Source organism: Eretmochelys imbricata, chromosome 7 (assembly GCF_965152235.1).
Source record: "Eretmochelys imbricata isolate rEreImb1 chromosome 7, rEreImb1.hap1, whole genome shotgun sequence".
NCBI lineage: Eukaryota > Metazoa > Chordata > Testudines > Cheloniidae > Eretmochelys > Eretmochelys imbricata.
Window position 1 is genome coordinate 116,752,828 of NC_135578.1, and position 20,623 is coordinate 116,773,450.

The following is a 20,623-nucleotide window of genomic DNA, read 5'->3' on the forward strand; positions in this document are numbered from 1 at the left end:
AGCGTGCAGGCTGATCCACCATTACTGTAGGAAACACCCCTGCCCCAATTAAAGCTAGCTTGTCTCATGGGACCTTTTTTTATTTAAAAAGAAAAAAAAAAGTAAAACTAATTGACATAGTGGAAGTCTACATGAGTTATGTGAAAGTGGTATTTACTTGATTACTTGTTCTGCATTTAGGTAATGTACCTTTTCCCTTCAATGTGCTCTTAATGCACTTGGTTGTGTTATCAAGCTGTCAGTATCAGTACAGAAAAGTGTCCTTTTTTTAAAAACTACATGGGATCCTTCTGCAAGGAGAATGCTCTAAATCACTTCTGGACTAGCATGATGGATGTGGCATTAATGGTAGCAAGCTGAAACTGGGGGAAATGGAAATAAGCAGAATAGACCTAGAGCTGACCAGGACAGCACTGCTAGTAAATAACAGAGCAGTCACCACTTTGGCAAGTCCTGTCTTACCCATTAATTTTTAATGTATTTCTGAAATGTCAGCTGACTTGACTTTAAACTTGGGTTGACATATGCAGAGTGGTAATAAAACCTACATGGTCTCCATAAAATTTCATAAAATTTATTTGTATGTTTTAAACAAGTTAATACAGATATCCACAAACAAAATTATTTTTAAATCATGAAAAATGCAACATCTTTGCAGCACCATCCCCATGTTATAAACAGAGATGGGGTCAGCAGTTGTGTATTGTTTCAAAGACTGGCTTTTATGAGTCAGCACCGATCAATGGTATGGTGTTCTTTTTCTCAGAGTGGCAAGTGGCTATAGCACCTGTGTAGTTACAGCACAAAAAATAAAATGTTCACGGGAGCTTAGAAAAAAACCTCATGTACACTGCAACAATCACAAATAAAGTCACATTAAGTTAGATACACCTTAGAAAAATATTTTTGTCGTCAAAGGATACACATTAAATTTCCAAACTGCATCTCCAGAATAGTAAGATATCATTATGCTGACACATGAGGGACTGTATGTTTCCCGTCTTAAAGCACAAATTGCTACAGGAAACCCATAATCTAGTACAGTCTAAAACAGATTCTAACATGCAGATTGTAACCTATTGGGAAAATTATAACAGCACAAACTTGACTCACAAATCAGAGAGATGGCTCTGTACATAGGGAGAAAAATGAAATATTTATGTTGTATTAGTAAGAGCCCACTTTTATTTCCCTCCCAAGTTAATGGAAAAACTCACATTAGCTCTAAATGCATCACTGGTTTTCAGAAAGAACAGCAAATTTAAATTCTGTGGAGGACAATACTATCCTCACATCAGCTGAGTTTTTAAAAATAAAACAAACAGATAAGCATTTTTGTCAGATGCTTCAACTACTGAGAACAAAGCACTGAGGGCCTAGGGGAATCATATTGACTATTGTAAATTTCATGGTCCGGATACACATCCATTCCTTTGTTTTCTAACTGCCGAAGTTTGATTGTCACTTGACTTAGAAGTCTGTAAATACAAGGAAGGACCTTGTTCATCTTATAATTAACTTCAGCACTAGAGCTGGCTGGAAAAAGGAAAAAGATGGCAAATGTTTATTGTTCATTGACATTTCTCAACCAGTTTTATTCAGCACTTAAGTTTCACAAGATATTTCTAACCATCTAACTCACGTGTGTCTTGATCACTGAAATAGTAAGTATAGAACAGTAGGGTTTCTCTCCCTTCAAACAAGTCATGCTAGAATATAGATAACTTGGTGCTCATATTGCTCTTTCATACCTTTGACTGCTAGAAGCTGGGACTGGACGACAGGGGGTGGATCACTTGATAAATTACCCTGTTCTGTTCACTCCCTCTGAAGCATCTGGCATTGGCCACTGGCGGAAGACAGGACATTGCACTAGATAGACCATTGGTCTGACCCACTACGGCCATTCTTATGTTCTTATACTTGCTTTGGATGACAGGAGGGGATCACTCGATAAATTACCCTGTTCTGTTCACTCCCTCTGAAGCATCTGGCATTGGCCACTGTCGGAAGACAGGATATTGCGCTAGATAGACCATTGGTCTGACCCATTACAGCCATTTTTATGTTCTTATACCTGCTGATCAAAATCTTTTATTTGATCTCTAAACGGGTTAGTTTAAACTCAACATTTCCAAACAAAGTGTTTGTGTTATATGCTAAATTATATGCTTCTATCATCATGTTGTTAACAAGCAATCTGCTTAAGCAATGTATTTGTAGTGTAAAAACATCAATACAAAATTAACCCCCTGGAGATGTTGTTTAAAAAGCAAAATCTTATGGCTGGTGTGTCATTGTATAAGGGGACACTAGCACGTAGCTGAAGCTCAATGTTTAACCTACCTTATGACAATCACTTGGTCAAGTTAGGCAGAGACAATGTTTATCGTAGGAGGTGCAAAGCTCTACGAAAACAGTTGTTGATGGAACATGCTTGGAAATAATTTTTCAAACACTTTGGTCTAAAAATTGCTTCCTCTTCCCAGACTCAGCAAAGGTGCTACTCCTCAGGGAGACTATGCCCATGCTCAGTTCAAACTCGAGGAGCTTTTGCAGCAACCCTGTTGAAGTGTGGTTCAAATGTTTCTTTTTACAAGGCAATAAGTGTATATTTTTGCACCCTCACATCACTCCAGAGGAGCTGAAAGGATTTTTCTCAAACTTCCAAAAAACAAATACCCCCAAAACAGCCAACTGACCACACAGCCAAAAAATTGGGGGCGGGGGAGGACTTCAGAAACTTACTGTTTTGAGGAGAGGGTTAAATGGAAACTTTTCTAAACACAACTACAGTGAATGCTATGAGTTGCTTGCTAGAATATTAGTATCCCAAAGCAAGTACTCTACGTGATCTATTACTTTGAAGTCTGTGTGGAAGTTGAAACCACGACTGTGACGTTAAAACAACCATGAAGATCAGGTTCTATTGTCCATTCTTTGGCTTTCATCTCCTTTACCGCTGAATGGGATAGTTTGCAAATGTTCTTGGAGGTCACAATTATCTGACTGGGCCAAATTCATCCCTGCTGTAATGTTAATCTCCAGGGTGTGTTATAGAAGGGATGAATTTGGCCTATTTTCTTGCGGATTTAGAAAAATGGATCTTCTGTCTCAGTAACATTTGTTTTCACAGCAATTGGAGTCAAAGGCAGAACAGAGAAGAATACAAGATCTGAAGATAGCTATGTTGCCCTCTTGGGTCCTTTGCTTGGTCAGATGTATTGGGAAATGTGAAAGTGTCCTCTAGGTCAATAAACTAGGGCTTGAAGAAGGGAAGTTCCATATAACCTTATGCTTTAAACTCCACACCACTACTGCCCATAGAGTTTGAATTAATGGGGCTTATAGGTTTTTACTCTCTTCTACTGTGCTTGCTTAATTTTTGATCCACTTACACGGTATTGTTCCAGCATTTCTGAGTACACTTCACAAACTCGTAATAGCTACCAGATATTTCTTAGTATAGATTCTAAATCACCTAGAAATATGCTGACACCACTCACTTGACTAGCTGAACAGACTAACAAAGTAACATTTAGCGCTGCCCCCTCCCTGTGTAGTACTTTATATGTTCGAAGCACCGTACAAACATTATCTTACTCCTCACCACATGGCTGTGATGCAGGGTGATATTATCTATATTTACAGATCAGGAAACTGAGGCACAGAGAGATTAAGCGATTCACCCAAGACCAAAAGAGTCAGTGACGTGCTCAAACCACTAGATCATGCAGCCTCCTTTTAGCAAATATGGTGTTCATGTGCAGTGGAACAAACTTGCAGATTACGGAATTTTTCCACCATCATCATGTGATCCCAAGAAAGTCAAGAGGTGTGCTCTTAAATGACAGCAAAAGAGAAGTATAAAGAGAGACTCCTAACTGGAAGCACTAAAGGGTAGGCTAGGTGGAAAGGATTCATTTCTGATGCAGGAACTTCCTCCCCTAAAACAGGAAGATCCGGTTCTTGTAAAATGATCATTCAATTGAACAATGTTTTCAAAACCAGAACGCTCAATGTTTGCTGGCCCCTCTCGCATCCCATCAGTCCTATTTCCTACAGCAGTAGGGAATCAGCAGTCACCTGGCTCCATCCACCCATAAGAAGGATGTAGAATTCTAGGAGCCAGCTGAGAAAGATGTGGTCAGCGAAGGACAACATACAGGCTCATAAACATGAAATTCATCCTACCAGCTACATTTCACAGAGCATGCAAGACATGGCAATGTACAAGAACAAAGATCACCGGGATCGCTGGAGCTTTTCCATAGCAACCTATTTGTCAGAGTTTAGCAGAAGTTGCTCAACAGAATTGTTTGAGTGTCGCAGAGTTTTTTTTGATGGTGTGCGTGTGTGTTGGGCTCTCTCTACTCTGCCATAAAAAAAAAAAAGGAGCACTGGGAGAGTTATCAGTAGGGCTTTATCACATTACAGTCCATTTTGGTCAATTTCACAGTCATTAAAATTGTAAATTTCATGATTTCAGCTATTTAAATCTGAAATTTCATGGCGTTGTAATTGTAGGAGTCCTGACCCAAAAAGGAGCTGGGGCGGGGGGGCAGGTTGCAAGGTTATCGGGGGGTGAGTGAGGGGATGTTGTAGTACTGCTATCCTTACTTCTGGGCTGCTGCTGGCAGCACCGCCGGGCAGCTGGAGAGCGGCGGCTGCTGGCCGGGAGCCCAGCTCTGAAGGCAGAGCCGTCGCCAGCAGCAGCCCAGAAGTAAGGGTGGCCTGGTCTGGTGCCGCTCTTACTTCTGCGCTGCCGCTGGCCGCAGTTCTGCCTTCAGAGCTGGGTGCCCAGCCAGCAGCCGCCGCTCTCCAGCCACCCAGCTCTCAAGGCAGCGCAGAAGTAAGGGTGGCAATGCTGCGACCCGACCCCCACAACTCCCTTTTGGGTCAGGACTCCCGATTTGAGAACTGCTGGTCTCCCCTGTGAAATCTGTACAATATAGGGTAAAGGTGCATAAAAGACTAGATTTCACGGTCCAGGACGCGTTTTTCATGGCCGAAAATTTGGTAGGGCCCTAGTTATCGGCCTTCCAGCACACAAGATGCACACTGTGCATCCCCAGGTTAACATTTCTAGAACTCTCCACCTGCGGGAGCAAACATAATATGCTCTATGTCTACGGTCCCTACACTGCAAAAAAAAAAAAAAAAACAAGCAAAAAAACCCCAACCCCACAGCACTGTCTCAGCGCTGCAGGGCTGAAAACAGCAGTGTAGACATTCCCACTCAGGCTGGAGCCTGGGCTCTGAAACCCAGTGAGTGGGGAGGAGCTTGGAGCCCAGGCTCCAGCCTAAGCCAGAACATTCACGCTGCTATTTTTAGCTCCACAGCCCAAGAAAAGTGAGTTGGGCTCCGAGACTTGGCACTGTGGGTTTTTCTTTGCTGTGTAGACACCCTTCCATGCGACATCAGAACCTCAATTTCTCTGTCCCACTAGTCAGATAAGGCAAAGCCCCTATTTCAAGAGGAGGTGCACACAGAAATCTGAATCAAAGTTATTGTATTAGCTTCAAGGAAGCAACCTACCTTTTCTTTTAAATGGTGAGCTTTTCATGTACATCTCTACTCTTGGGGTGAAATCCTGGTCCCCTTGCCATTGACTTCTATGGGGTCAGGAGATCACCCCTGGTGACTGCAGCTACTCCCAGGTTTCAAGGAGAGGGGGTTTCCCTCACTCTGGCCTGGTGCCAGGGAAATACTGGAACTCAAACATAACAAAAGTTATGATCCTGAAAAAAATATTCTCAACTGACAGCAACTGATACAAGCCTATCCTGCTCCCACTAATTTAATTTTGAATTAAATTTTGAATTTCCCATTCATTTCAGTAGGAGCAGCCCAGGTCCTAAGGTAGTTCAAAGAATGCGCAGCATAAATGAGGTCTATGCATAGAGTGCAGCAAGCAACCTAAGAAAAGACAAGGCAACAAGGTACTGGAGTTTGCAGCGCAGAAGCAGACCTTGCCAAACAAGAAGGCCAGAACTAAATTCTTCTGCATACGAGTGTCTAGGATAAAATTTGGTTAAAAAAAAAAATGTAAGTTAACCCCATTTTTACCCATCTACAGGTCTCACAAGATATATCACTTTGAGACTACCTTCTGTCAATAATATACCTTGAATGGAATGGGCTTTAAAATGACCTTCGAGTGACAGTCCTCCAAAGAGTAACCGTACCAAATGCTGCAAGCCAGTCATCCCCCGCAACTCATTCTTGGACACAAAATGACATGCTGTAATACACTGGTGTCAAAAGGAGGAAAATACTGAATGGCCTTTTGAATAGGTTTTTCTGTAGCACAAGGACCTTTTAGAGACCTAATTTATGCAGAGAAGACTTACCAGGATGAGCTTCTGGGGGAAGCAGCATATGTGGAGGGTAATACAGGTGGGATGATTAAAGGAAAGCCACCTTATTTCTGTAAAATTTAGTAGAGGATGGATTTAGAGCTTGCACTAGAGATTGTGTGGCTCACGGAATCTACAAGCCCAAGTAACTGCCACAACAAAAAATAACCTTACATAGGAAACAAGCCTGGAAAAACATCAGGGAGAACGGCGCGTCAATTTTATGAGGACCAAAGAGATCGTTTGTGACGCAAAGTGCTATGTGATGAGAATAGGTAAGTTTAGACAGAGGAAAAGGAAACATGAGGAAATGTGTCTGCCATGTGGTGGGAAGCAGAAAGCAGATATTAGGGCTAAATGGATTAAAGTGGGAATAAAGTGCTTTGGAAAAAGGACTCAATTCTGTTCCCACTAAAGTTAATGAGAGTTTCACTCTCTGCTTCTAAGGGAATAAGATAAGGCTTTAGAAGAAATGAGATAATGATGCAGTTGTTTATAGGGACAATAAGGGACTATGTGATTGGCATCATAGGAAGGGGAGCCTGTAGGATAACTGATATATTCTGTTCAAAGCTGCACCTTTACTTGACTCCATTTTGGCAGCAGGGAGGACTGTATGGATTCCCCTTCAGACATACCAAACCGTTTGGTGCCAGACCTCTCAGGAATGAACAAATTGCACAACTCCCAATCTATGTTACTAACCTACAACGTAAGAATTCCTGATCCCAAATGGATACTCCACCAGCTCAAAAGGCAACACTGAACCATACGTATCAGAGATGCATCCTCACCTAGAGACACACATCCTTGAACTCTAAGGCACGGAAAGTACAGAAGGTTTTGAAGTAAGTCTGAAGGAAGTAAATGTAGCTTCACTCTCAACCTTTTTGTTGGGCAAGAGCTCATCTGATGAGACTTTCCTGCTGATTTTACTGTAATTCAAATACCTCAGTAACATCAAAGGTCACCCTCGCCTGATGCTCCAAAGAGGAAAGGACCTCTTGCTAGAAACTAAGATTATACTTGACCAAAATGCCTTGATAATTTGCCATTTGGGGATCATCATTCACAAAGTCTTTTGAAGGAGCTGCATGTACCAGAGTTACAGTCTTGGGCACTGAAACTGTGGAGTTTTCCAGGCTCAGGGCCTCAATCACCCAACTCTCAAGGAGAGAGTGGGTATAACGAAACGTGGTGTTCTGGGGTGGAAAGTACCTTTGGGACAGAGTTCAGACAATGCCTTAAGGGGGTTTATGTTGCAGAAATTCATTCCGGAATGGATTTTCTGCAGCTTCTCAACTTGGGCTTAACCATATTGGTTAACAAACCTATGGAAACTGTATGGTCCCTTCAAATTCCTGCACCTTCCTCTATGCTTCTAACTGTACAGACAATATTTGAAATGTCCTCCAATCTCTCTCTCTTTTTTTTTTTTTTTTTTTTTTTGGGGAAAAAGAGCTGCTTGTACAAAGAACAATCCTGCTCTTCTGAGGGTTGGATCTGATTTCTAAAGTACAGAAAACTAGACAGAGGGGGAAAAGATGAGGATGTCAACACTCAAATAAAGGCCTTGATCCCAGACTTATGCTGACATAGTGAATTCTCCGGGGACAGTAACCAGTCATGGAGTTCCATCCAAGTGTGCCACCACGATGGGTATATTAAAGGCTCAAAGGTTTCAGCTTTGGATGAACAATGTCTTAAGACAACAAATGGGAGACTTCGAGGAAGAACTGCATTACATAAGCCAGCTGAAGTAATTACTGCTATCTCAGTAATAGCAGAATAGTACATGAGAATGTACGAAAATCAGAAGCTTTGGGGGGCAGTTCTCAGTTCTGAAGAATGGGAAGAAGTAGATGATTTTTTGTTTTATAACCAGAAGGGACCATCATCTAATCTGATTTACATAGTATAGGCCAATTAGCTATGATGATCTGCTCAATCATTTATGGTGGCTTCTCTGGGCCAATTTGCTGTCTTGGACATTCCGATGCAAAAGGCTAGATTAACAACAAAACAAAATAACTAATGTTAGTTTAGTTTTTAGAATAATCTATAAAGAAAAGCTAGTGTTAACAATATAGTATTAAAGCAATGAAAAAGGGATTGAACGAACACCACAAAGCAGCTGTGGAAACATTTCTCTCGCATAGTAAATCTTCCACTAATGTCCAGAGGTGTGAAAGGAACTGATACAATGAAATCCATAGAAGGGACCCAATCAAACAGCCAACTTTTGTCATTAACTACTACTATAAAGGTTTGTAGGAAAATTGTGTTTGTTCTCTAAAAGCTCTCTGTACTAGGACGCTGATACTTGCCAATCCATTGGGTGGGTCACTTAAGACAGTGTAGATGGAAGCTACCAAGTAGATTACATTTCCCTCCCTTCCAGTTGCAGTATTTGGAATTGAAATTTCCAGACCCTTGACTGCACTCCTAAAGATGACAGCCAATATCAAAGTGATCCCAAAGGCATACAAATGGGTGGCTTTACTGGAAAGCCTTACAGAAAAATTGGTTCCAAAAAACACACTCTGGGATCGCCCTGCTCTGCCAGGATTGCCCAACACTGATTTTCTTCCTTTATCCATTTTCATTTTTTTAAAGTTCTCTAACTTTTATATTTCTCAAATATGATTTTTTTGCCAAGCGACCTTTTTACCATTGCCCACGTCGTGTACTTTTTGATCCAAAAAAATACACAGCCAAAGAGGAACAACCAGAAGGTGGGGATGCCCAGGATGGCTGGAGTTCGCTAGTGATCGTGACTGGTGGGATTCATCTCCAGAGAAGCTGAACAGCACAAGATGCCACAAAATGGGGACTATCAGAGCTCATTTGAACAGTGTCAGATATAAATTCCAGCTGTTGATAATTCTAGCATGGGCAAAAACTGGTAGTTGTGGGGGCTCAGTCAATGATTATCAGTTCACGTATGATCCTTCAGTCTTTACTCACTTGATTTCCTCCTACTAATGTGAGTAGCCCCATTGACTTAAGCTGATAAACACATGTTACAATCCACAGCTGCCTACATACAGGTTCTAGAATTGTTAGCAAGGATCAATTCCATGATATGCAGCCTGAAAATAAAACAAAGAAGCCCCAACCAATTCAGCTAATGGAAAAACTCCATTAACTGGCCGGTTTGTGTATCTGCTGAGGATAGCCACTAGAGGGAGACATGCTCACACATGCTAAATCAGAGTATTACCTATGCACATGTGCAAGGAGATTAGTAAGAGTAGCAACCTGACTCAGGCTTAAAGAAAGGAAAGAATTAAAAACCCAGATATAATGCATCAAAGCATGGAAAGATTATTCCTCCACTCCATGAACAGGGATTTTGTGTCTCATATGTATGATGTCATATCACAGGGGGGATTTGGTAACATAGGAAACATAGGAATGTTCAAACACATGCAATTTACAGAAATTAGACACAATCTACATTAGAATTATTCAGGAATATACTTTTTTTCCTGCAGGCACAAGAAAGAAGATGGGTATGCTAAAGTCATATGAGCAACCAAGACGGAGGAACACAATTCATTTCAGATCCATAAACGTTTAATGGTGTTAAAGTGCTACTTTAATATGGGACCATATTCTAACATATAAACACAATTCCACTGCACTGCTAAATAAGGTTGTCTTCATTTTTTTGTTTTTGGCCCAATCCTACCTAAAAACAATAAAATCAACAGGACTGAAATTAACAACCCATTCAAATCAGCAATAAGTTACAAATTTTATAAAGCATTTTTTCCTTTTATTTTTTTTCCTTAGTAATGAGGGGTAGTTAAATTACTTCAAGGTACACAAAATTTCAAACAATGCCATTGGTGAGGTCTCTGTAAGAAGGTTTTTAACTTGGAAAACAAAAAAATAATTCTCACCATTAAAAAAAAAAAAACCACAAGAAAGCAAAGCCCTCAAAGTGCACATTAGAAATCTCACCTCCAAGAAAATTATAAAATATTCAATACAATAGCTCTCAATAGCAACAGCACCTGCATAGGTGAGATAGCGGATACGCACGGGGATGTGCGCAGGCCAAATGTTACATTAAGATGAGACAAGTGCTGAGCTTAACTATTGAACTGTGACTACTGTAGGGGATCAGGTGCCTTCAAAGTTTGCAAAGGGAATGACTCTCAAAAAAGGAAACCAAAAAAACCCAGCAACCCTGACCTTTCCAAGCTAGCACAGACCTTGTTTGTGTTGTGCACGGCAAAGAGCATTTTTGTGTTTCATCAGGTCAAGTGCTGCATCAAAACAGTTACCTTTTCAGTAGCGTTAATCCATTATAAAAGACATTGAAGATTTCATATGGACAAGCTCTAAAAAGACGTGTCACATTTGGAGTGTTTTTACTCCCAACACATTTACAAACGTTTATCAAAAGATCTTTAAATAAAAAGGTTATAGTGGCTCAGTATCTGGGCATGACTTTCCACACGCTGGTTTCTTTCTGTCCTCAACTCTGTGTGTGCGTGCGTGTGTGTGTGTGGACTCACGGCCTCATTCCACAACGCAGCCCGCCACGTGCTGGTAGATTACGGTTTAGTACCCTAGTGCTAGCAATGTGGTAGAGGTACTTGCTTTAAATGATGTCCAACAGAACGTTGAGCTGAATGATGATTTCTCCTGAACAATCTTCACTGTTGCCTCTCTCTCTGGGCATGAACTGAACACCTATTATTATTCATAGGTTGTGGGACACGTCTTCATGGCCAAGCTGCTGTGACTTCCTGCTAGGTTACTATAATGCCTGATGGTGATCAAATATTAGGACAGAGTCATTTCCGGACCAGGAAAGTTCCAGAAGGGTCTAAACCAAGTTGTTCTATCTGAATGCAGTATGAGAAAAACTGGACGTTTCTCAGATTGCATGACAAATTGAGAGAGAGAGAGAGAGAGAGGGCTGAATCTCCAGTATCCTCTTTCAAATAAACAAAGTCAAAGCAAAGTAATTTATCATGCAAGGGCCAAATCCAGGTCTCACTGAAGCCAACTGGAGTTTCGTCACTGACTTCAGAAGGACCAGGGTTCAGTCTCACTACGCTAGGGGAAACCAAGATTTTGCAACATGACCCAATGGACATACATGGGTTCCTACGGAGGCCTCCTATTGCCCAAGGGGGTACATATATATAGGTCTGTCATTGTTGACGTGTCATTTCTAAAAGAGGATACTGCATCTAGAACCCAGTCTGAACTCAGATTACTCCAGTGGAATAATCCGCCCTGCATTGTTGTCTCACTTTGTTCTAGGAAGCGAACGAGAGTTTGACGCTGGCGCTGGAATAACCCTCGTCACTCCCAATACTCTGCAAGCTGCTGTGATCATCAATGTCACTGATGCTGGTTGTGCTGATATCGTCCACTTCTCCATGGGAGAACTCTGTGCTTTCAACATCCACTTCAATCTCTTCTGCAAAGAAAACGACACACACGCAGGTTAGTGTCATCGCAGGCAGCTACGCCTTGAACTCCACAATTGACAAATGATCAACACTCCAGGTATAAAATAAGCCTCACATGGTACAATTTGCAATGATTTCTGAAAGGGGGGAGGAGCAGAGTGCCTGTTTCAGCAAGGAGGATGCTGTCTCAATGCGTTTCAAAGGCATTACTAAACTTTTTTGCTGTCAGCCAACCCCAAACTCCCAAGCTAGGAACTGGGTTCAAAAAGAGAATTAGACGCGTTCATGGTGGATAAGTCCATGAATGGCTATTAGCAAAGATGGCCAGGGATGTAACCCCATGCTCTGGGTGTCCCTAAACCTCTGACAGCCAGAAGCTGGAACCGGATGACAGGGGATGAATCACTCAATAAATTGCCCTGTTCTGTTCAGTCCCTCTGAAGAATCTGGTACTGGGTACTGTCTGAAGACAGGATACTGGGTGAGATAGACCATTGCTGATCCAGTATGGCCATTCTTATGTTCTTAAGATGAAGAACTCAGCAGAGTTTGGATTCACCATTAGTCAACGGCTCTGCTCTGCACGCTGTGGAAGAATCTGTGTTAAGCAGCACCACAGCGTTCAGACCCCCCATGTGGCGTCTAGCTACTTTACCATCATTGCACCCTGGTTCTGTGGGCCTGGGCATTCCCTCCAGCTTGGATTGAATTTATCACCATGAGAGTGGGCTGCTTGCAATATCCTCTGCAACTCAGATACCAAGATGATAATAAGCTCTTCCAGGTCAGCGGCTGTCACTTTCAGAGTTTGCACAGTGTCTAGCGTAACAGAGATCTGGGTCTTCCGGAGACTACAGTGACAAACAGCAGCGCCGGGGGACACTTTACGGTTGTGATAGCGGAGACAGAGATATATAGGGCACTGTAGTGTGTTTCTATACGGACACCGGGTACCATGTTGAACAGCACTTCGGTGACTTTGGGCTATCAAAGGCAATAAGACTGAGGCTCCCAAGTCACTGAAATGCTTTTGAAAATTTTACCCAGAAGACTTTAAAAATGAAGACACTAAAAAATAAATGAAAAATATCGGTAAAACAGCGAAGCACACAGATCACCAATAAATAGACGGACAATCTCTGTGCAATTTGTTGGTTCTTTATGATTAAGGCTACAATTTAGTCATGGAGGTCACAGATTCTGTGACTTTACCGGACCTCGGTGATTTCTTCAGCTTCAGCTGCCTGCAGCTGAAGCCAGGGCCGGAGCCGGAGCCGTGGCTGTACTCCCCACGTAGCCTGCAATGGGGGCCACAGCCGGGACAGTGCGCTCCTGCCCCGTGGCAGTGGCTGCAGCCAGGGCTGTGCATCTCTGCCACATGGCTTGTACGGTTATTTTTAGTAAAAGTCACGGACAGATCACCGGCTCCGTGAATTTTTGTTTGTTGCCTGTGACCTGTCCACGACTTACTAAAAATAACCGTGACAAAAATCTTAGCTTTATTTATGATATATAAAGGAGACCAGAATTTTTTTTTTAAAATAATTCTGCTTGATCTTAACATCACACCTCCAAATCTTCTCTGCCCTTTTTTTCGCTGAGAGAGACTTTTATGGCTAGTTAGAGCACTAGGAGGATTATATCATCACAGATACCAACCAAGTGGCTGAGTAAAACTTAATGGTTTTGTTGAAAACAGATTTAACTCTAACACTTGACACACAGTTGGGAGAAAAAAAAATCTCTCTGAAAGATTCAACATTTCCCCGCACTCTTCAGTGGAGGGAGGAGAAAGCACTTGCTTCATATGCAAATCCTCCAGAAGAATTGTCCAGTAAAATGGGAAAGACAAGACTTTAACTTAGAAATAGCAGGAACAAGCAGAAAATGGAACCCTGATTTTTGAAACTTCCTTTTAGGCCAGAGGTGGACAAACTATGGCCTGCAGGACCCTCCTGCTCGGCCCCTGAGCTCCTGGCCTGGGAGACTAGCCCCCGGCCCCTCCCCCGCAGCCACGGCATGGCGTGCCGCCAGTGTAGTGTATTAAACTGCTCCGCGAAGGAACGTGCTACTGGTAGCAGTTACAGAGAACAATTTATTACACTGCACCGGTGCAACGCTCTGGGCGGCGCGACTTTAGCGCCACCAGCCACCGGTGCTCTGTGCTGCGTGGTAAGGGGGCAGGGAGCGGGGGGGTAGATAGAGGGCAGGGGAGTTCAGGGTCGTGGTGAGGGGGCATGGGTGTGGATGGGGTCAGGGTGGTCAGAGGGTGGAGGTGTGTGTGAATGGGGATGGGGGTCCCGGGGGATAGTTAGGAAGGAGGGGGGGTTGGATGGGGCTGTGTGGGGCAGGGGTTCCGGGGGCAAGGGGACAAGGAGCAGTGGATGGGGCAGGAGTCCCGGGGGGGTGGACGGGGGGTGGACAGCTTGGCACAGCCTCCCCTAACCTTCCCTCCATACAATTTCCAAAACCCGATGTGGCCCTTAGGCCAAAAAGTTTGCCCATCCCTGTTCTAGGTCTTCTTTTTACATTATAAAGAGGAGGAACACAACCCATATTTATACTTTTAAGCATGTGTTTGGTTACTGAGTTGGGATCATGGATCATTATTTTTAAAACAAAGCTTTTGCATTCTGACTTTAGACAACTGTTCAAATACAGCAGTCAAGTTCAAATGCCACAAGAATCACCTGAATCCACAATCACAACCCCTTTCCTCAACTTAAGCAAGACTGACCAACAACTGAGGCAGAAAGACATGACAAAGCCCACATCCTTTGCTTGACAAATACAGAGACTCATTCAATGGCAAAGCAAAGAGAAAAGTAACACAAAGAGCACAACAGGAAGGAAGGTTTCAGAGTAGCAGCCGTGTTAGTCTGTATTCGCAAAAAGAAAAGGAGTACTTGTGGCACCTTAGAGACTAACCAATTTATTTGAGCATAAGGTTTTGCGAAAGCTTATGCTCAAATAAGTTGGATAGTCTCTAAGGTGCCACAAGTACTCCTTTTCTTTTTGCGAATAGAAGGAAGGAATCATTTGCCACCCTCTCAAATTTTCAAGAGAGGTCAGTCTTCATCCTGATCCATCCCTTTTTGTAGATTCACAGATTCTAAGGTTAGAAGGGCCCACTGTGGTCATCTCATCTGACCTCCTGCACAACACAGGCCATAAGACTTCCCTAATTAATTCCTGTTTGAGCTAGAGCAGATCTTTTCAAAAAGTATTTTAATTAAGCTGGACGCATGTAGAACACCTACCTCGCTCTGAATCCGAGCGATCAGAGGAAATGGTTGAGCCAATGCTGTCCATTCGTATTCGCTCTATCTCCTGAGGACCTTGCAGTTGTTCCAGCCTTCTCTTTAAGAATCTTTGTTCTCGTTCCAGGTTTTCAAGCTGGTGTTGGCTTCTCCTCTCGGCCTCCTCAAGTTTCTGACATGATAGAATACGACTTGATTATGACTTTAATTCTTGTTTTCTACAGCAGAGCCATATACTTTGCTTCAGATTTTCCCATGTTCTGAAAGGATTTATGCTCAGACAAGTATCGGACCAGACTGCCCTTCAGTCACTAGTAGAAATGAAGTCTACTTGTGTCTTTTTTGGTTTACACCTTTGCTACACCATTTCATATTTGTATAAGGAGGATTTTTGGGGATAAATGAATATCTATACGGGATTGTGTGTTTTTTTTTTTAATTATTGTGTTTTATAAACATGTAATTAACCAATAAGATGCATCACTGAGTTAATCCACCAGGGGGCCCCAATTCCCTTAATCAAACAGATTCTGCATTTGTTATGATCACTCGTAACACAGGTTTACACAAAAATTTATCCTGGGATGTCTGGCTTTCTTGTTGCTTGGTTTAGTAGGTATTTCTCAGAAGCAGTTTTCCATTTAAATAACTATTTATGTAACCTGCTACAGACTCCTCTGATCACAGCTGGGAAATCTACAGACCAATGTTCTGTGTTTCCGGATGGCCAACCCGTTGCATAAGATGGGAGTCATTTCAGGCTAACACTTTCCTTTAAGCAGGGCTCCCTCCCTTACCAACCCAGAGCTGCAACAAAGGATTTAGGTATATTCCTGATCCCTACAAGACTGGATTTTCTTTTTATACTTTACTTTGCCAGAAGCAATCTATGAAGGGCTTTGGGAAGTTGGCAGAACCACAGATGAAAGATGATGGAAACAATAAGATGTCAACCCTGTTTCACTCTAGAGGCCTATACTGATTTGCCAGCAGGAGGAATGCACTGGAGTGACAGAAGTTACATTTTCCATCAAATTGCAGCCCCTCAATCACATTAGATGTGTTTCTACTTTAAAAAAAGAGCAAGATCTGCTACTGTCTTCCCCCATCATAATACAGAACAGGATCCCCACTCCCCAAATCAATAATTTCCAGAGTTAACAGAGTTTATTATGGACCCTCCGAATAACACATGTTGTAATAATGATGGATGATTTAACAGAAGGAGCAATGCATTTGAGAGGTGTTAGTCTCCGGGAGAGCAGATTTAACTCTGGACAGTGGGTGAGTGACTGGTGCAGTTAGAAACAGCGTCTGGGAAGCCTGGGAAAAGCAGTGCTTACCTTAATGTGTGCTTTGGCTTTGTTAAGAAGCCCAAGCGTTGTGTGCCGGGTGCAGTCTGGCCCTAGTGGTATCAGAACCTTTAAACGTTCTAAGCACAGGCGTAGATGAGCACGTCTGGAGGAGGAGAGAGACACTGATTAGGAGTTTCAGCCTTATAAAGGACAAAAATCAAACTCATTTCCCCCCCAGGCAGGCTCAATTTTCCACACATCACCCTGTTTCCTTCAGATACTTTATGCACTGCCATTAAATGTTTACACTGTAAACACTAGTCACTCAACAACATTAGCTCTATTGCTAACCTCTGACAGACAGTTTATTTCCTGGCACTCACACCTGATAACCTGTCTCGGCTGGATGAACGCTGGGGAGGAAAAATGCACTGAGGCAATGGTTGTGTGTTTGGTTTCACATAACTTCAAGCTGCCAGCTATTTGCAGCCTACTACACTATGTAGAGTTTTATATCAAGGCACTTTCAAGTGTCCAGTGGCGTTTACACACTAGCACATTACTGGTTAAGGGAAAAACCTTACATTATATATTGTGCTATGTAACATTCACTGCCCATCTTCCTCTTTTTCCAGCCATATGAGGCAAAAAGGAAGCCTAACTGACTGCAGCAAACTCCTTACCGCAAAGTGACTGAATTACACCTCACACTCATTAAAGGATCAGATTTGCACTCTTTGGGCATTCTGACTGCAAGGAACGCAGGGCTGCATATTTCCTAGCCCGGTGTTTGAACTCGAGGTGTTAACACAGGTTCTCTGGGAGCAGAGAACCATGGCCTATTTGTGCTTCCACCCCTTGTACTATATTCTACAATAACAACCCCAAACACCACAGTACTACTGGACTATTTTGTTTTGGACCATTATTACAGAACACTGTAGTTTGGTTTGTTTTTTTTAAATATGGGAAACTGCTCAGAGAGCAATCTAGAAATATAACCCCACTCAGACACCACAGTAAAACCAGTTCTGTTTTCGCCCATTCTGTATTATGTATTCAGGAATTAAGATTAGATTTATGGAACACAGTAAAGTTTTTTTCCAGACTCTACATTAATGATTTATGTCTGAATTTGTAATCCCAATCAATAGCACAATGACATCAGACGATCAGCCTATACTCAAGGTATCCCAGTGCAAAAGGTTCTTGAAAGCCTTTACCAGGCCCGTTCAGACACAAAGGGACGGAATCTAAACTCAGTCCATCTGAATGCAGAAAAACAAATTAGTTTGGACGGTTCATTTACATTTTGTATTTGAAATTCACTATTGTTCGCGGTTTGAAAGGGATGGGGAGAGGAGTCTGTAATCATGCAATTATGTCACTGACAAGCAAGGATGATTAAGGGTAAAGGGGTCAGGGGTTTAGCTGATGAACTGTCAGTACAAGAGCAGCACCCACTACAGTTCAGGGTTTGTCAGTGTTTCCATTATAAAAACCTCTTACAAAAGGGCTATAATTCAGCTGCAGTAGCTGCCTCAGGGCTGAAATTTGGGCTTTGGCTGAGAAATTTGTGTTTTTAATGAAATATTTATTAAGAGATTTGGTTTTTAAAGTGTCAAACATAAAAAAAACCCAAACCATGTCAATGGCACCCTCCCACTCAGCTTTTTCTACAATGAAACCCGCTAGCATTTAATCCTTATTGCTGACTAAGAGCTTTCACTACTTGGGAAAACCAATTTCAGTTGACAGCCATTTCGTGTAGGTAAACAGCTCTGGGCATGGTCAGCAACAGGTGCTCTGCTAATCACATTACAAGGACGTTTCGACCCAACGCTGAGCAAAGCTGCAATGTAAGGATCAGCGGGACTTGAACCTGGGCCTGCAGGCAGCTCACTGCAGGCACAAGTCTGTAACCTGACTTGACTGTTTCCAGCGACCCACAACCCACAGAGGTTGTACCACCACAGGAAGTTCCACCTCGAGCGATCTGACTGACAGTTGTCTTAGCAATCCCCGATTGGCTCCTTGACACCTATATAAGTCTATGGGGTGTACCAGGAAGTGTTCAGGCAACAATGTGGATCCCCAGATAGCGACCATGACAGCCCCATATCTCTGCCTCTGAGCTCCCGGTATTGACCTTGGCTCCAAATTGGATCTGGACTCCCGACTGACCCCTGGAATGCCAACACTGACCCTGATACCTGGTACTGACCCTCAGCCTGATTCCTGACCTTGTCTCTGGCTCTCACCCTCAGCTTTACTCTTGACTACAAGCCTGACCCTGACCACGGACTTCTACACTCCCACCACTAGTCCTGCCTACCTTTCTCCAGGATCCTGACACGAACAGGTTGGGAAATAGACTTCTGTTTAGTTTGGCATCCGGAAGTCTGAATTCTGACCTGAAGCTCCTGCAAACTAGCTTGTTGTTTGAGTCCACAAAACTGGGCTGGACATTTTGCAAGATACCAGCCTCTCAGGAGTCATCAATCACTGCCATTTCCTGTTATAGCTGGAAAAGCTCAGAATGGCCTCCCTCATAGCATTTCACCACTGCACCAGAAAGGAAGGGTGGCTTTGTAACTAAGGCACTGGACTGGGACTCAGGGGAGACAGAGTTGATTTCTCCTTGTCTCCACTGTAGCGTTAGGTTGAGTTATCTACACTTGAATTAACTCCTCTCGAGTGAGCCTAGTTCGACTGAGAACGAACCCACCACAAAATGGCCCTGGAGCTGCAGGGTGATTGGATTAGCAGCAGGGAGTGTTTGCATTAGCAATACAGAGTAGCCATGTCCCCACTGCAGTACTAGCTCCAACATAAGCAGCATCTGAGCTTCAATCCATCCCCCACAACGGGTGAGGTAAGTTGAGGTGAAAGCACCAATGAGAGATGTGCGTGTGTGGATGGGAATCAGGTTAGGGGCAACACTGAAGTTAGACCTCAAGCTAACAAGGCAGTGAAGACAGGTCTCTCTGTGCTTTCCCACGGAGATAATAATACTTCCTTTCTCCCATCCTTTACTCATCTTTATCTATTTGGATTGTAAACTCTTCTGGGCAGGGACTATGGGCTAGTCTACACATCAAAGACCTTTCTCAGTACACCTATACCAACAAAGGCTCTTCATGGGGATACAGATTATACCAGCAAAAGGAGTTATTTTGCCATTATAGGTAAACCACCTCCGCAAACAACATAAGCTATACCAACAAAATGGCTCCTTTGTTGGCATACACTGCAGCTACGTGGAGTATAGGGGGAGGGCATGCTGACATAGCTATGCAGGAAAACCTTGGTAGTTTATATCCAGCCTCTCTCCCCCATGTCTCTGTACAGAGCCTAGCAAAAATAGGCCCCAATCTTGGTTGGGACTATATGTGGAGTTATCAAAATTGAGGTAACACCAACTGCTACCACCTCTGGTTCCATTCCTAACAGAAACCTGAGGTCACTGTCCCAGAACAAGGATGATTCTCGATCAGAGGTGGGAAAACTATAGCCCGTGGGACCATCTGGCCCGGCCCTTGATCTCCTGGCCGGGGAGGCTAGTCCCTGGCCCTTCCCCCACAGCCTCAGCATGCCGCACCGCCAGCGCGGGAAGGGGCTGCACTGCAGGGGCAGGGGAGAGCAGGAAGGGAGGCTCACCTACAACCTCAGGAGAGCAGGTGGGCGGTGTGGGTGGCGGAAGTGTGGCAAACGCGGGCGGAGGACTCAGGAGGAGCACCAGGCGGCCCTGCTGCCGGCCGGAGAGAAGTGGAGCTTTGAAGGGGAAACCGCCGCTTCTCTCTGGCTGCCCCTGCTCCTCCTGAGTCCTCTGCCCATGTTCGCAGGGCTACATTCTGAAAGGGGCTTTGGGGGGGGGTTGGATAGGGGGTGGGGTTCCAGGGGTCCTGTCAAGGGGCAGGGGTGTGGATAGGGGTTGGAGCCCCGGGGGGGGGGGTGGTCGGGGCAGGGGGTCCCAGGAGGGTACAGTCAGGGGACAAGGAGTAGGGGGGGGTTGGATGGGTCAGAGGTTCTGAGGGGGGCAGTCAGGGGGCAGGAAGTGGGAGGGGACGGATAGGGTTAGGGTTTGGAGAGGCACAGCCCTCCCTACCCAGCCCTCCATACAGTTTTGGAACCCCGATGTAGCCCTCAGGCCAAAAAGTTTGCCCACCCCTGTTCTAGATGGTTTACCCACCACAGCTTAGCACGCACAGCTGGACCTGTCCAGGTTGCCACACAAACTCTGTGGTATGTATCGTTCCTTACCAGGCCT

The 20,623-nt window shown here is 43.7% G+C and overlaps 1 protein-coding gene across 2 annotated transcripts in view; it reads right to left on the reverse strand.

The window, feature by feature from the left end:
• Positions 1 to 558: 558 nt before the first annotated feature.
• The window catches only part of MXI1 (MAX interactor 1, dimerization protein), a 93,016-nt gene continuing 72,951 nt past the window's right edge, over positions 559 to 20,623 (reverse strand). For both annotated transcript variants that reach the window (XM_077823182.1, XM_077823181.1), the window contains exons 4-6: positions 16,402 to 16,516; positions 15,059 to 15,230; positions 559 to 11,806 (exon numbers count right to left, since the gene is read on the reverse strand). In XM_077823182.1, the coding sequence (XP_077679308.1) occupies positions 11,643 to 11,806; positions 15,059 to 15,230; positions 16,402 to 16,516 (451 nt within the window). In that variant the 3' untranslated portion in view covers positions 559 to 11,642. The remainder of the gene's footprint in view (positions 11,807 to 15,058; positions 15,231 to 16,401; positions 16,517 to 20,623) is intronic.